The sequence below is a fragment of the Typopeltis vanoorti genome, chromosome 2, assembly GCF_054136105.1.
Source record: "Typopeltis vanoorti isolate ZY-2024b chromosome 2, IOZ_Tvanoo_1.0, whole genome shotgun sequence".
Classification (NCBI taxonomy): domain Eukaryota; kingdom Metazoa; phylum Arthropoda; class Arachnida; order Uropygi; family Thelyphonidae; genus Typopeltis; species Typopeltis vanoorti.
Genome location: NC_143550.1, coordinates 126,636,699 through 126,654,501, shown reverse-complemented (window position 1 = coordinate 126,654,501; position 17,803 = coordinate 126,636,699). Strand labels below are relative to the sequence as shown.

At 36.9% G+C, this 17,803-nt stretch overlaps 1 protein-coding gene across 6 annotated transcripts in view; it reads left to right on the top strand.

The window, feature by feature from the left end:
- Positions 1-17,803, top strand: part of LOC150109418 (basement membrane-specific heparan sulfate proteoglycan core protein-like) — a 1,783,738-nt gene that overhangs the window by 814,279 nt on the left and 951,656 nt on the right. For all 6 annotated transcript variants that reach the window (XM_090413063.1, XM_090413041.1, XM_090413033.1 and 3 more), the window contains one exon: positions 12,282-12,494. In XM_090413063.1, coding sequence (XP_090269189.1) covers positions 12,282-12,494 — 213 coding nt within the window. The remainder of the gene's footprint in view (positions 1-12,281; positions 12,495-17,803) is intronic.

The window sequence follows — 17,803 nt, the reverse complement described above, 5'->3', positions numbered from 1 at the left end:
GAAAAAGTTCTCTGTAGATAATAAGCTTAAACACTACAAGAACTCCCTGATCCATCAGTTGGATTGATGTAGTGTTTGGAGGGAGAAACATGACCTTGAACTTGGTGAAGATCACTGATACAAGACGGAGAGCCTGGAGCATTATCTAGAATTAATAAAATTTTAAATTCTACATTTTCTTTCACACAATAGCTTTCCATTTCGCTCGCATTACAGTTGATTAAGGCATCCACAAACAATTTTTGAGTCATCCACGGATTCTTATACTCCGCTAATGAACTGGAAGGATATGCTTCCTAATGTTTTTGAAGGCTCGTGGATTTTTTACTGTGCCATATTACAATGGGTTTCAGTTTATATCCAGCCATTATCCCCCCCCCCCCAACAGAATCGTAACTCGGTCTTTAAGAGCTTTGAAACCAAGCATAGATTTTAGCTTTTTGTGGATGAATTGTCTGCTTGGGCATTTCTCCAAAAGAAGGAGGTCTCATCCATATTAAATATTTGCTGTGGCAAATAATTTTCCTCCGTAATAATTTTATCAAATTTCTACACAAACTCCTTGGCAGCTTTCTCATCAGAACTTGCAGATTCACCATACATTTTCACATTATGCAGTACAAAACACTGCTTGAATCTCATGAACCAACCAGAAGAAGTGTTGAATTTGTAGTTATAATCTGGTCCTGCTTTCTTCTTCAACATGTTGAAGAGACTTAATGCCTTAGTGGTTATGGTCCTCGTGCTTAGAGGTATGCACTTTTGGTCCAGGTCCTCTATGTATGATGGAAATAGCTTTTCCAATCACCAATAGGACCTTGTTGTTGCTTCGTCACTATCATTGAACTTGCAACTTCATTTCAAGATCAATTGCTTGCCTCTTTTTCTGTGATTCTTCACTAGGTTTTTTAATTGGATGTGTAGGGGCCATGTTTTACAAAATATTGCAAAATATTTAATGATAAATACGCAAAATCAACAGAGGAACTGTTGAAGCCACTTGCCGAGGGAGGTTGCTGTTGAATGCACTGTTGCCACTGCATTGTTGCTAAATAAAAATCTTTTTACTTTACGCTTGCTTGTGTCTTGTTTGAAATTATAGTTGAAAATGTTATTTATTCCATTAAGGGATCACTGATGTATCTTCAAATGGACTTAAGTCAAGGGATGACCGTATACTCCTTAACAGAAAATTCTCCATGTCTAGCATTCTCCCAGGTAAAGATCACTTCATTATCTTCCCCATGTCAAGGTAGTGTGGCTACCTTGGTTAAGTTCTCGATGTTGTCACCAGATGTAGCACTTGAGAAACTCAAATGTTTTCATTTGCATGTAATTATCTCTTAGCTGCTGCATAAATTTTATTTCCTTCCCTCTTCCATTTGTTATTATTATTATTGGCATAATAATAATAACAAACTATAAAAACGAAGGAAAACTAATGGCAAAACATTTGTAGAATTTTCACCTAAGTATGATGGGCAAAAATCCAAGTACAAATTATTGAACAACAAATGATAACAGAAATTCTAAAAAGTGCAAACTTAGTAGCTAATGTAAGACAACTAAAACAGATAATGTTTTCCTAAGTAAAAAAAAATTTTATATATATATATATATGAGGCAAATATTCCAGGTGTGCTAGGTCTGTGGTGCTCATCCACGAAATATCAGTATCACCGATATTATATTTTTGCATTTATTCCCATTAAAGACTCCCCCAATTGTTTACAGACTTTGCGATTCCTAAAATTCAACACAATATATGCTTTATTGTCCTCTTCACGAGGGTAATAAAGCATTAGTGCTTCATGAAGAAGGCACTTTTCTCTGTGTAAACATTTCGTCACATTCATGTTAATAGCCCGGGTGTGCTTTTGAAATGCATACACCTTTGTGCCCTTTGAAAAGACGTAAAGAGGGCGCAGCAGATCAAATTCTTAGCTTTCTAATATTTCTAAACCACTGAAGGTGGGACTGGGGTAGCTAAAATTTTGAGCTCACCTAGCGGCTGTGATTGGTTATTGTGTCAACCAATCCAATTGAATGTTGTCACTTGTCATGAGTTGAGCGATTACTATATCCAATGGCTTTATTACAAACAGTTGTTACACATGTTTTCTGGAACTGAAAATTTGAAAATGGATGTTAGTAGAAAGAAACTAAATGTTTCTCTTGCTATGCAGTATAGCATCTGTTGAGGTTGCAAAGTTTTTTAATGGTATAGAGACGTTTTTATTCTAGTCTTCGGAAACAACAGACAGTAAAAAAAAAATCTATTCCTGAATAAAAATGAATATTCTGTTATTATACGACGTTGATCTACACAAAATACCAGAATATGTGAGATTGATAAGACAGAAGAACTGCTGATACTAAAAAAAAAAAACCCTGATGAATGTAGGATTCTTGAAAGTGTGGATAATTCCGATAATGATCGGATGTTATGTATACTGAGTCTCAGTAAACAAAAGAAATTTCTTGGAAAATGGAGCAAAATATACACAAACCAGAGAAATACACATAACATGGGCAACAAATTTTACAAGATGATTTGCTGCTCCATCAAATATTTATTCCTGCCATTCTCTCTCTCGTCATAATTTTTTTAAATTATGCCATCATAAATTCACTTATTAATGTCCAGATTTTATAGGATTGTGCTATTTGCTCTACCCAGCAACTGATAGGACACACATATCACAAATGTTAATTATTAATAATTTGTTTACCATTAATGAAAGTCTACTCACACTTATTCTTTCTTTTCATTTCCTATTCTAACATGTCTTATAAATGGTGGTTCACATATGTTCATCTTTGAGTATTTCAAATATACCAACCAACTATAGCATTCTCCTTCATTGTTGTTTTCTAATAAATCTTAAAACAAAGAGATTGTTCCCCCACTCTATGCAAAATTATTCAAAGTTATCCTGCAATTAATTGCATTGGACCAATTAAGATGAGTGCTAATGTGCTATGCACTCTCAAAACTTTCATACATCGACAAAAATGCAATCATACGATCATGGGCATCTTCAGATGAAATTTCACAAATTATAATCATAAAAGTGATTGAGCTATGTAACCTTATGTCTTATAACTGTATATGTAAGCTTTGTCTATCTTAAAATTTTATTATGAGTTGGCCTGTTTCGGCCTATGCCAGGGTAGCCATAGAGTAGATGTTCTATTGCAGCAATAAAACACCTGTTCCTGTTTTTGGTTCATCTTTTTCTGATTTGTGAACAGTGAGACCAGTTCATTTGCCCTCTGTGTCTAGTGAGTCACTGAGTGAAGTGTAAATTTATAGTGAAACAAACTTAAACAGAAAAGTACATTTTTAAAAGGTAAGTGTATGTAATTTAATATTATTTTACTTGTTAGTTTTATGATTTTTTTGCTTTTAAACTGAAATAATTTAATTTAGGATTTTGGGATTAATTAATTGGTTGATTTTTAATAAAATATGGCAGTCAATTTATTTATATATGAAATTGTGCTAAAACTGTATTAATTCTGAATATTTTTTTCCCAAGAATTAAAGATTATTAAAATCGATGGAAAATTAAAATAATGTACCGTATTTATGGTTTATATCAATAAATAATTACATCAGAAAATGCTAAAAGACGTTTATTGATGTAATTATTTAATTAAATGAATAATTATAAAAACTTATTGATGTAATTATTTGTCTCCAAGCTTTGCCCCCTGATCTGGAAAATTTCTGCGGAAGCAAGCCCATGCATACGGTCAAATTGATGTGAAATTTGTAGTGCGTGTTGTATAACCCACATGACAGCACACCCAACCGAAATGGCCACGCGACGCCACTGATATTTATCATTTTATTGTGACATATCCAAGGATTCATCATGGGAGGACACTCTGGTGTGCCTCCATAGCTAAGTCAGTATAGACAAAGGCCTTTGGTTGGAAAGTGATGTGAGGAACTTTTATCTGGTCTCTTTCGAGTGAGCTAGTCTCATACGGATATAGGCAGTTTTTTTCACTCGGAAACTCGGGTTTTTCATCCCCCAAAATAGGCATACCGGCCCTGTGAACACACATGAATTAGTCATCAATACGTCCCAGCCATATACCGGCCCTGAGCCTGGATAAAATTGGGGAGTTGGGGGAAAGCAATGGTGAACTACCCTGTAAAAATTTCATCAGGAATATTTTGTGGACAATACCTACAAAGTCACTTATGGTCAGAAACGATTGAAAAGTAAAACCAGTCTCAGGATACTCTTCTCTACTCCACTTCATGTTCGCTGTCTCCCATACTACTTAATTCTCCACCTACACCCAGCTACCATCAAAGCCATCTACCCCCCCCCCCCCCCCAACAACAATATTTTTGTCTGTAAATTGCATATGCTCTCATGGTTGACTTGATTATATTTAGGATGAAAAACTCGAGCTTCCAGGAGAGAGAGAGAGAACCCTGTTACCTTTGCATGAGATCAGTTAACTTGTATAATAAGTTAGGAAAGATGAGCAGATTTAAAAATACTATCTCCCATGAATGGGATAGACATAGACCATGAATCTGTCTTTCTGTTAAGACAATAGAATAATACACATCTATTTTTTATAAAGACATTGTATGAGGAAACAACTTTTATGAAGTATTCTTGTGTGTTCCAGTGAGCTATGTTTAGTGGAGATAGCATATACTCAGCAAGTCCATGCTGTTCAAGCCTATGGATATTTAATATAAGACTTATGTTCAACTATTTAGACTTACTCCTGCCCAGCAGCTAGCTTGTTAGAAAGAAGGCCTAAGAATTAGTTTCCCAATCTTTGGAATTTTAGTGCAACAAGGTGTGTGTGTGTGTGTGTGTGTGTGTGTGTTATATTTTATATATTACAATTAGGTTGGTTTTTAATCTGCTTTTTCCTAAAAAAAAAAAAAAAAAAAAAAAAAAAAAAAATTCACATTTGTATTTGTTGTGTTGACGCATAATAGTTTTTCTTCCATTTGATTCTATAGACATACATAGCAGACATATAGTCCCAATATATTCATATCCAGCTAAACCTGACTCACCATACTTATGACAGCAGATGTATTTATGTTCTTCTAGGTGAATGTTAGCATATATCCCAATTTGACCATAATATGATAAGTTGTAAGAACAAGAAACACCTGGAACAGACAGAGAGAGAGAGAGAGGAGGTAAAGGATTCTTGAGAGAGTGAATGAGGGCAGCCAGCTCAGATAATTTTGAGATCATTAGCTCTTTCAAAAATAATGTAATATAGACCTGATTCAATACAAATCTGCATAGATGGCTCCAAATCAAATGGCAATTTTCAGAGTGATATACTCATCTGTGGTTCTCAAAATATAGAACTAAAAACAACCAACAGTATAGGATGCAACTCATACTATGCAGAATTAATAGCCATTAACAGAGCACTGCAGCATTTGGATAAACAAAGACCCAAAGGGACTTATATTTTTCACAGATTCTTTAGCAGCACTTCAAGCTATTAAGAACTGTTACATGCCATCACGAAATACCTACATACAAAAAACATAAACAAACTACATAAGGATTCTGAAGCAATTTTGAATGGATTCCATCCCATGTGGGATTAAAGGGAAAATGGAACTGCAGATGAAGTAGCAAAAATGGCAACATCAAGTGATACCACAAATTTTGATCTTTTAAAACTACTCATAAAGAAAACGTAAAAAGAATGGTTCTGCAGGATAAACAATACTCACCATTGGTATTCAGCAGAAAAACCAGGATCTAGGATCAACTCTAAATTTAATCGCTGTGCCACTACCATTATCTCTCACTTCAAGACCGGCCTCACAAGACCAATCTAGTTTAGCAATGGCATAAAAGTCTTCCCCATGTGCAAAATCTGTAACATCAAGGAAGTATCACCACTGCACTTACTAACCGGTATGAATATTTATAAATGTAAACTTTATAACAACCCAGAGAAAGGTGCTTTATGAAATATGTGAATTTGACCTCTAAGATCTGGTATAATAATGCCATGGGATAAAAAAAAAAAAATCTGCATTCATATTAAATACTCCAGTTTCACTCATCCTGCACTTTCACATGCTCAATGAATTATTATTATTATTCAGGCCTCCATGGAGTCAAGACTCATCGTGGAGGTCTTTACTAGGAAACACAAAGTGTATCATACCACTCCTTGAACTCATTGACCGTTCTTGTTCTCATCACTCTATCAGACAATGCATTCCATGGTTCAACCACCCTACATTCAAAGAAACTTGCTCACAGCTTCCTTTTGCAACTTCTAGGGATGGTTTCCTTGTTGTCAATTATTCCCAATTTTCCACAAAGCGAAAGAACTTCCCAGTGTCAACCCTGTAATCACTTCTCAACAGTTTAAAAGTCTCAATCATATCAGTCAATATGATTGATTATGATCAATCAATCATACCAAACTCTGCAGTCCACATTCCCTCAGCTGATCCTCACAACACACATTGTACAGTCCTGAAACCATCTTTGTTATCTGCCCTGTACTCTTTCTACAGTTAATTTATCCCCTTCAAATCCTTTTGACCAAAATTGAGAACAAAAGTTTAAGTGTGGTCTGATCAGGGTCTTATACAACAGTTCCCCTACTCCCTCCAGTACAGCTCCTACAATTCGCATATGCAGCCTTCCAATTACGATGTATCCCAAACTTCAAGACTTTACATTTTGCTGCATCAAACCAACCCCCATTTATTTGCCCATCAGTTTTCAGTTTATTGAAATCCTCTTGTAGGGATTCTGCATCTGCACTATTACTAATAAACCCTTCCTAGCTTCACATCATCTGCAAATAACTGAATATCCCTTGCAATCCATTGACAATATTATTGATATAATGGTTAAACAATACAGGTACCAGTACTGGTCTCTGTTGGACCCAAAATTTTAACCTTCTGTATCCTTGATATTGCATCACCATACACAACTCTCTGATAACTATCAGACAGCCAATCCTGAATCCAGTTGATTAACCCGACATCTAAACCCATGTGCTGCAACTTAAATATCAGCTTATCATGTGGCACCCTGTCAAATGCCTTTGCAAAATCCAAAACAATGGCAGCATATGCCTTTCCCTCACCAACCATTCTTGTCACTTTGTTATAAAAGGCAATGATGTTACTAAAGCAAGAGCACCCTTAACAAATCCATGTTGACTCTCACAGGTAACATTACCTGCATCTGCCCAACACTGCATATGGTCTGTCACTAATTTCTCCAAGATCTTAACAACTATTGATGAAACACAAACTGGCCTATAATTTGACACATCCAGTCTGCTACTGCCCTTATGCAATGGCACTATCTTACCTTCCTTCCATTCCTTGGGTTCCTCTCCAGTAGAAAGCAACCCAAGGAATTTCCTTTCCCAGACTTTCATTGCAAACTCAGTTCAAAGCAGCTGTCAGTTCTTTAGCACATTCTCTCAAAACTCTTGGTGAAATACCATCCAATCCCTGAGCTTTACTGACATCCAGAGTACTCAGCATTTGGATCACACTATCCCCTAAACCTTGTACCTGCCCTATCTCTCTCTCTAGTATTAAAACTTACTTCTTCCTGATGAAATATTCCAATTAAGTGTTCATTGAACAACTCCACTGTTTTCTGCATTAGTCACTCTATTCCCATTTTTATCCCACACTTCCACAGTCATTTCTCCTGCTGCTGGCCACATAGATAAAAAAAAAAAATTTCCCTAAGAGTTTTTTGGATCTTAGTGCCAATCTCTTCTCATATTCTAGTTTCGCCTTTCTTACCATACTAGTCACTCTCCTGACCTGAATCTTATATTCTTCATGCATCTCCTCTCCACCCCTCTCCTTATATCTCTTCCATAACCTCTTTTTCACCTGCAGTTCCTATTTGATATTGTTTGTCATGCACTTTACACCCAATTGTGTCATCTTCTTCACTCATGGAATACAGCTTACTATTGCTACCAACAAATATTCCTTCACAATTTCCCATGCACTAATGATATCCTGGTCTTCTATGAAACTGCTACAAGTTGATATCTAAGACTATTATAATCACCTGCCTTATAATTTGACATGCGTTCTCTTTTCTTTGATACTCCTGCATGTCTATTCATCTTCTAAGTCAAAACAACATGGTTACTCTCTCCAACAGGGGAGAGAGATGTCATCTCAGTTGTTATCATCTCTTCTGTTGCTATGACCAAATCCAAAACTGTTGAACCTCTTGTTCTCTATTACATGTTGCCTAAGACATCTGTCCATCAAGAATTCCAGAAATTCCATTCCCTTATTACTACATGCATTTTCCTCTTCCCAGCTTATATTGCTGTAGTTAAAATCTCCCATAACAATCATTCTTCTTCTTCTTGCACTTTCCATGCTCAACTGCCTAAATATCTCCTGTTCCTCACTTCTGTGTGCTGCCCCTTGGCTTGTAGCAACCCCCCACTAAATATCCTGTAACCCATCTCTACCTCACATCACATGCTTTCAAAACCATTAGTATCTTCCAAATCCTTCACTCTTAGAGGACATAAGTCATCACTTATCATAAGCAGTACTCCACTGCTGTATTTTCCCTTCCTATCCTGCTACTTCTATTCCTGTTATTATATCATCTTCTGTCAACCACATTTCAGAGATCCCAATAGTCTTTGGCCAGGCTGATGCAATCAATGCTAACAATTCATCTCTTTTATTTCAGATACTCCGGGAATTAGTATATAAATCGAAAATAGATTAATGTAACTCCATTGCAGTATAAGTTAGTGAATATCAATTATATTAAATCCAATAAAACAAACTTTTTTTAAGAGTAGTGATCTGGGGGGGGGGCCACTCCCCACACACTTTAAGGATTAAAGAATGAAAGCCATAACACGAATCCTGATAAGCAAGGATTGTAATCCTGTATGACCAGGAGTATTATCCTTACAACACCATTAAAATCCAACAGGATTTGAAGGTATACTGTCTCACCTGTCATGTCAAGCCCTTCATCAAAAATCCTTTTGATGCTTCAGGTGCTGAAAATGTATATGTGCAGACTTCCATTTTTCATCACTTTACAGTAATGTCTTAAACGAAAGATTTCAGGCTTAAAACACCTCTGCCTGTTATAAAAAATAACACCAGCTTACTCTTGAGTATGTCAAAGGTAGAAGGGTGGGAAAGAGATTCTAAAGATTTAGGCAGCAGAACAAGGAGTGGAAGAGCAAGAAGTTTAACTCAGCCTTTACTACATCATATAGCGAAAAACCCTCTCAGATTGAGGAAGTAAAAATTGTGAAGGGGACATTCACTGATTTATACCTCTTGCATTTTTTCACAATTATATCATCCTGAAAATTATAACCTAGTTTGCTTTTAATCAAAAAGAAAAAGGAATCTAATGAAATGTGGCCTTAATTCTTCAATAAAAATATGTAACAAGCAATCCCTCCACAAGAAAAATCCTCCAGACAATACAACAGAAAAAAAAGGGGGATATTTCTGTGTCCACAGAGCATTCAAAATTAAAATTTCAAGAATCTCGGACGGAGTTTAGTTTGACAAACATTGGACATTGGCCGTGTGGACAGACTTATGTGTTCGTCGAACATGTTGTTTATTATTTTAACGGTATAATAGAACACAGAAACTAAGTAGTTAATTAATTTATTAACTTGATGCTGATATTTTGCTGGTATTATAACCAGCATCTTCAGAGCACAAAAACACTGTTTGTCACAATACGCGAGACTAAAACAACATGGTGTACTTAAACAAAATTGTAGCAGCAACACAAAGACTAAAGTCCTGATTTTGGTGCCCTCTATCTGGGAAAAAAAAACAAAAAACTATCATATATTACTAGAGTCCTAGAAAAGTGCTAGTTTTTTCTTAATATGACTGTCTCCCAGATCTTCGGCAAGTTAATACAGCCATATTTGTTGAGATTTGGAGGTGTTTTAGGGCTTCTGTCGCCTCTAAGAACAATCTCTCTGATTTATACGGGTTTCTGTGTAGTACTTTTGTGTTTTTCCAGTTGATCCTGTTTGCAGGGGTATCCAGAGCATGGTCTGCTAGGCCTGACTTCCCATAATGATAATTCCGGACGTATCGTTTATGTTCGCTGATGCGGATATTCACAGTTCACACCATCATCCTTCTCAACTATGTTAGAAGGATGATGGTTCACACCATCATCCTTCTAACATAGAGCAAGAGCATCTGTTCCAATGACAAGGCTCTTACTGCTGAACTGACTCACTTACGCCACACCTTCTTGGCCAACGGCTACAATCCACATAAAATAAACAAAATACTAAACACTCCTAAGAAACCCCTCCCACCATCCACCACAGAGAACTACAACAAAACAGTCACCATCCCTTACATTAAAGGCACATCCGAAAAGATCTCAAGAATTCTCAATAAACATAAACTACGCACTACATTCAGACCATGTAGCAAATTAGCCACCCTCATCCGCTCACCCAAGGACATCATTCCTCCTTTATCACATCCAGGAGTCTACCAAGTATCCTGCTCATGCAATCAAGCCTACTACGGTCAAACAGGAAGAACTGTGAATATCCGCATCAGCGAACATAAACGATATGTCCGGAATTATCATTATGGGAAGTTGGGCCTAGCAGACCATGCTCTGGATACCCCTGCACACAGGATCAACTGGAAAAACACAAAAGTACTACGCAGAAACCCGTATAAATCAGAGAGATTGTTCTTAGAGGCGACACAAGCCCTAAAACACACTCCAAATCTCAACAAATATGGCTGTATTAACTTGCCGAAGATCTGGGAGACAGTCATATTAAGAAAAAACTAGCACTTTTCTAGGACTCTAGTAACATATGATAGTTTTTTTTTTTTTTTCCAGATAGAGGGTGCCAAAATCAGGACTTTAGTCTTTGTGTTGCTGCTGCAATTTTGTTTAAGTACACCATGTTGTTTTAGTCTCGCGTATTGTGACAAACAGTGTTTTTGTGCTCTGAAGATGCTGGTTATAATACCAGCGAAATATCAGCATCAAGTTAATAAATTAATTATTTACTTAGTTTCTGTGTTCTATTATACCGTTAAAATAATAAACGACATTGGCCACTGACGATTCTCAAAAAAAAAAAAAAAAAAAAAAAAGTAAACCCTCATTAAATGAAAACCTGAAGCCATTTAGATGCATGCATCACAATAATTAATATATACCTACAGTGGAATTACTAAGGATACTCTCAAAACATGACAAAGATTATGCTTCTTACAGAAGCATTTTTCCATCTATGATTCTTGGAATTCTAATTAAATCAGCATGATTTTGCTAGCAAATAATTCATTTGAACCTTAGTTGTGTAACCTATTATGATCTATTGCTGTCATCCATAAGGACAGTATATTGATAATGTGATTTATACTATCATAATAAAATCATTTTATAATAATACTAATGAAATTTATCTGCTAGTATTTAATGATCTATGCAGTGTTAGTGGGATTGCAAAGTGTAATGCATAAATGAAAAAGAAAAAAAAAAGTCTTTATTGTGTAATTCACCTTATGCCTAATTGCTATCATTATCTTCATGTCACTAAGTCTGGTTGATACCATGAACAATGACTTCCAGTCTGTCTGCAAACAAGGCTTCTGTAGGAGTTCTCCTGATTTTTTTTCCTGTTAATTTCCTTTTTAGTCTTCCCAGAGATATCTTTTTTTTTAATCTACTCTTCAGTTTTTGAGAATTTTTTAGAAGTCTTTCAGTAGATATTCTCTACTTGTTCTTTTTTTGCTGTTAATGGCATGTATTATTAGTTTAATTCTTTATTTGATCTCATTAGTTTTTGTTTCACTCAGTACAGTTTTATTTTCTTAGGCACTTTTCAAAGCTGCCATTCTGTGTGGTCTGTGAACCACACAGAATTCTGTGGGGATTATGGCAATACTAGTGTCAAAACATGACAAAGAATATGCTTCTTACAGAATCATTTTTCCATCTAAGCTTCTTGGAATTCTAATTAAATCAGCATGATTTTGCTAGCAAGATCAAAAAAAAAAACTACCTTGTAAGTTCAGTGGAGTGATCTATTTTACTTAAAGATTTGCAAGCCTGGTTGTAGTATACCACCCACATTGTGTTTAATAGTTTCATAATTTCTATGTTTAGCTATAAATATTTTAACAGTGAATTTTTTAAGTGTATATTATGGTACTACAGTTTTGAAAATTGTATTCTTTACTTTATTTCCTTTCATAGATTCCATTGCAAACAGAGGTGTCAGTTGTAGCTTTGCAGAAGGATTCTAGAGGAATATATACTGATATTAGATCACAATATCCACCTAATCAAAATGCTGTTCATTACAATTCAGCCAACAGAGAATATAAAGTTGATGGCCAAGTACGACAAGGTGCTCCTTTGGATGTCTATTATTATTGGTCATTACCACCAGAATTTCTAAGAAACCAGGTAATTCATAATTGTTAATTTGACAATGAATAGATATACAAGATGAGGATATGATAAAATAATACAAACCTTGCTGGAGTCAGGTCTTGTAATGGGGGGGGGGTCTTGCTCTGTGAGAATATATCTATCATGCTGAACCTTAAACTCATCCATTCACACTCCAGTCGATAATTGCACATTCTGGCATTGCACTCCGCTCATCCACTACTCCCCACTCTCATCTTTGCACCTTTATACAACTTCCCCAGATGGCTTCTTCTTGTCCTCCCTTACATCCCACTCTATATAATCTCCTCTATACTTACCTTGTAAAATCCTTTCACCAACTTAAGCATCTTCATCAAGCTTATGCTTTCCCCTCTGTTCACTAAATTCTTCACTTTACATTCCCTCAACCTCTTTTTCCATAACAAACATTCTGAAACACTTATATTGCTATTGAAACTATCATCATCAAATTCCTGCCATGTACCCTCAAGGGGTGTACAGGATATGACAGTACTACATGAAAAAATTACATCATTACTAACTTCCTATCTACAATTTTCCTCCAAATCAGTCTGTTACTTATCAAGACTCCAACATTATCAGATCTTATATTTCTATCATCTAAGGCACTTTGTACCGTATCAATCCACCTATATCTTGGTCTTCCTCTGGGTTGTTTCCCTGCCAACCTGGCAGAGAACACTTGTTTTGCTAATCTTTCCTTTCCCATTCTATTTAAGTGACCATACCACCTGAGATTAGCTCTGCTAACGCATTCCTGGATGCTGACAAAGTATTGAAACTATGGAGACCCTATATATTGAGTTTCACATCATTGAGATCTAGGTTAACAAATTAGAGCACAGTAATCCACTAGTGCTTTATGTGCACAAGCTTCTTTGTCTATACTTGTTAGTATGTACCTAATTGCCAGGTGATAGCATCTGGAAGTGAAGATAGTTAATTCTTGAGTTTTTGAGGGACAACTACCTCAGACAGTATGTAACAGAGGGTATGTGAGGATCCACGGATCTTGGATTTGATCATCTCATCAAAGGATGTCATTATAAATGAGGTGTTGAATCTTCTTTACCTGGATGGTTTCCAGGAAAGCTCAGGAGACAGCTTGCAGCTGTAACATGGAATGTGAAGAGGTGGGTGGAAAGGAGATCAGTGCTGCTTGGGTACGCTTCAAGAATTATATAGTAGAAACTGTCTAATTTATTCCAAGGGTCAGAAGATTAAATAAGGTAGGTGTAAAATGAATGTATGCAGAGATCAAGCATAGAATACTGAAGAAGGCATTATGGAGGCAACAAGATGAGTAGCAGTAATCAATTTGAGCATCACAAAGAACAGGCAAGGAAGGTGACTCAGTGAGGCTAGCAAAAGTGCAGTATGAGCAACAGTTAGCTAATGAAGCTAAATAAAACCTTAAGGAATTCTTTTGATCTGTGACCAACAGAAAAATGTTTATGGATGGATGATATAAATTGGTGAATATGGTAAAAAGGATAACCATTATGGAGGATATAGTAGAGCAAATATGCAAAGTAGTTGATCTTCCTTGTCATACTTGTTTAGAATGAGTCTTACATTGTGTCAAGTTTGAAATGAGTGGAAAGAGGGCAAGATTGTTTTACTTCTTAAAGGAAGTGAGAAGACTCCAACTTTAGATTATCTCCTTGTCAGGTGTTGTGGTTAGTGAGGATCAAGAACTAAAATTAGGTTGATATAGTTCACCCACCGATTAGAGATCCTTCGACACTTCTGCGCATGTCAGAAAAAGGAGAATCCATTCTGATAATAGGATAATCGGTCTGTATTGTGGGATGAGTTGTTTATTATTACAGGTCGGAAAATTAGCTTCTCTTTTATGATCATTGTAGTTAACTATGTTGCTTGTATAACAGTTGAAAAATTTTACCTATAAAGCACGTGATTTCGTGTGTTGGCGACTAATTCGTACGTCCTTCATTTCTTTCTCCCCTTCAGCATGAATCAACTATTCTTGGCAAGACGCCAAGCAGAGATCTACAAATGGTGGGCGAACTATAGCAATGTCACTCTTTGATGGATAGCATCGATTTGCTAAAGGAAATTCATGTTTTAGTAATATGCTTAAATATTAAAATACATATCCAGACAGTTCATCATCGACAATTCATTGCGGAGACTATTCATTGCTGGAAATTTAATCGCGGGGAATTAATCGCACGAAAGTTCATCACTGATATACGTGAAAATAATTTTTTTTTTTTTTTTAAATTTACGTATAAAGTTATTCATATTCTTTCTTACTACAGACTTTGTTGATGGAATATTAATTGTTGCAGAACTGGGATAGGATGGTGAGGAAGAAAGAGCGCCATATATAAGAATATTTAGGGAGAATAGTTGTATCCAACTAATATCGTGGCAATCTTAAGACACAGCTTTTAGCCTAGTGATTGTTAGGATTATTTTCTAGTATGTCTAAGGATTACTGTCTAGTAACCAGAAAGGATTATTAAAGATCTCAGATTTCTGATAACAATCAGCAGTTGTAATAATTGAGAATGTGAGGAAAGAACACTTCTAGTTGACACACTAAAAAGTCCCTGACAATAGCCAAATGCACACAGAATTTATTTTATTTTTTATACACCTTTCTGATTGATTTATAGATATTCGAAACATTATATTCTGATATTGCTTTTGTATGATGATACTGTTTTTTAAACATTAATTTCCTCAATATCACATAATTTAATGATTTATATTTATCAGGAAATAATATAAATGAGAAAATATTCAAAATTTGCTCATTGGTAATTATTATTATTATTATTATTATTATTACTACATGACACCTCCAGGAGTCCCAAGACTCATTGAGGGAGGGCACCTACTCCACAATTTTCAGTCTCCACCACTGAAATCCACCAACTACAACTACACCAACGCCATCTGCTGCCTGCCACCACTAATATTTTCACAGACAAGGACAAACATCCATTCCCACAGCAGGATTCGAAACCACAGCCTTTTAGCTGGAGAGTGGATACCCTAACCACTTGTCCAACTAGGCTGGTAATAATTGCAATTTAATTTCATCATCGGAATATTAAAAGTTACTTGGCACAATTCTTCTGCAGCTTTTCCCACTTAAGTAGGGTCGCTGTTTGTGGTGAGTCTCCTCCACAACCTCCTGTCTTGGGCTGTAGCCACATCCAAGTTCTTCATATTTAAGTCCTCCTCCACATTCTCCCTCCATTTCTTTGGCCATCCATGCTTCCTCCTCCCCTGCACATCCATCTGCATGACCTTTCTTCCCACATACTCTTCCTTCCTCCTCATCACATGACCAAACCATCTCAACCTTGCCTCCTGTATCTTTGCTCCTAAGTTCGTAACTTTTACTGTTCACCTTACATAGTCATTTCTCAGACGATCCTTTATGGTCACACCACACATCCATGTAAACATTCTCATCTCTGCTACCTCCATCCTGTTGATGTTATTTTTCCTCAGGACCACAGTTTTCAAAGCATACGTCATAGCTGGTCTCACTACTGTCCTGTAGATTTTGCCTTTTAGATTGATCGGCTCCCTCCTCTGCACATCCATCTGCATGACCTTTCTTCCCACATACTCTTCCTCCCTCCTCATCACATGACCAAACTATCTCAACCTTGCCTCCTGTATCTTTGCTCCTAAGTTCGTAACTTTTACTGTTCGCTTTACATAGTCATTTCTCAGACGATCCTTTATGGTCACGCCGCGCATCCATGTAAGCATTCTCATCTCTGCTACCTTCATCCTGTTGATGTTATTTTTCCTCAGGACCACAGTTTCCAAAGCATGCGTCACAGCTGGTCTCACTACTGTCCTGTAGATTTTGCCTTTTAGATTGATCGGCACCCTTTAATCGCATAGCACTCCAGCCATCTCTCTCCATTCCTCCATCCTGTTTGTATTCTGCATCCCACTTCCTTCTCAGCCTCACCATCCTCTTTCATTGTTGAACCTAAGTAATCATCTAATGAACCTAAGTAATGTCAAGAAGGTCACTGACCTTCTTGATGACATTTCCTTCCAGCTCCAGATCTGTCTCCTGGCTGCCATCCACTTTGCAACCCATATACTCTGTCTTACTTCTGCTCAGTCTCATACCTCTCTTCCAGTACTTTCCTCCAACTTTCCAGTTTAGCTGCCACTTCTTCTCTTGATTCTGCACACAGCACAATGTCATCTGCATACAACATAGTCCAAGGCACATCTTCTCTCACCTCCTCCGTCACCACCGCCATCACAATATTAAACAGGAACGGACTTGATGCTGACCCTTGATATAAGCCAACTGTCACTGGAAAAAATTCTGTCTCTCCCAGGCAGGTTCGATCTCTTGCCTTCACATTTCTGTACATCTCCTGCACCAACCTGACATATTTCTCAGGTATCTTCTTCTCCCTCAGACACCTCCAGACTTCTTGCCTTGCCACTCTATCATACGCTTTCTCCAGATCAATAAATACCAGCTGTAGCTCCCGTTGCTTGTTTCAAAACTTTTCCATCATCTGTTGTAGCCCAAAGATAGCATCTGTCGTCAATTGACCAGGCATGAAGCCAAATTTTTCCTTTGCAATCTCCACCTCCTTCCTCAATCTTCCATCAAGAACCCTCTCTGAGATTTTCTTTATTTTCTTTAGTTGATCTCTAGGATTAGTCTGTAATTCCTCTGTAGATGGAGACAAGAGTACTTTTCCTCCATTCCTCAAGTATATTTTCCTGTTGACAAACTTTTATTAACAGGTCCCACAGCAGGTCAATTCCCTCCTCCCCCAGTGCCTTCCATGCCTCCACTGGGATCCTGTCAGGGCCCACCGATTTTCCGTTCTTCGTCCTCTTTATGGCTTCCTTCACTTCCACTCTACAAATGTTCTGCACCATCCCCCTCCCCCCTCATAAGGCTCCCATTTTCTCTGACAGTCCTTGCATTTTCTTCATTCAAAAGCCTTTCAAAGTATATTCTCCATCTGTTTCTTTTATCCACATCCCTCCTTAATACCCTTTCTCCAGAGTCTTTTATCTGCCTCACATGTAGTATGTCCTTTGATGCCTTGTTTCTACATTTTGCTAATTGATAAATCTATCTCTCTCCTTCCTATGTTTCTAATTGATTATAAAGGTCCTGATATACCATGGCCTTCACCTGTGCTACAACTCTCCTGGCTTCTCGCTTTTTCTCTCTGTACTCCTCTCTGTCCTCTTCCACTCTTGACTCATCCCACTTCTGCTTTGCCTTCCTCTTAGCTGTCACTGCTTTTTGTACAATTACT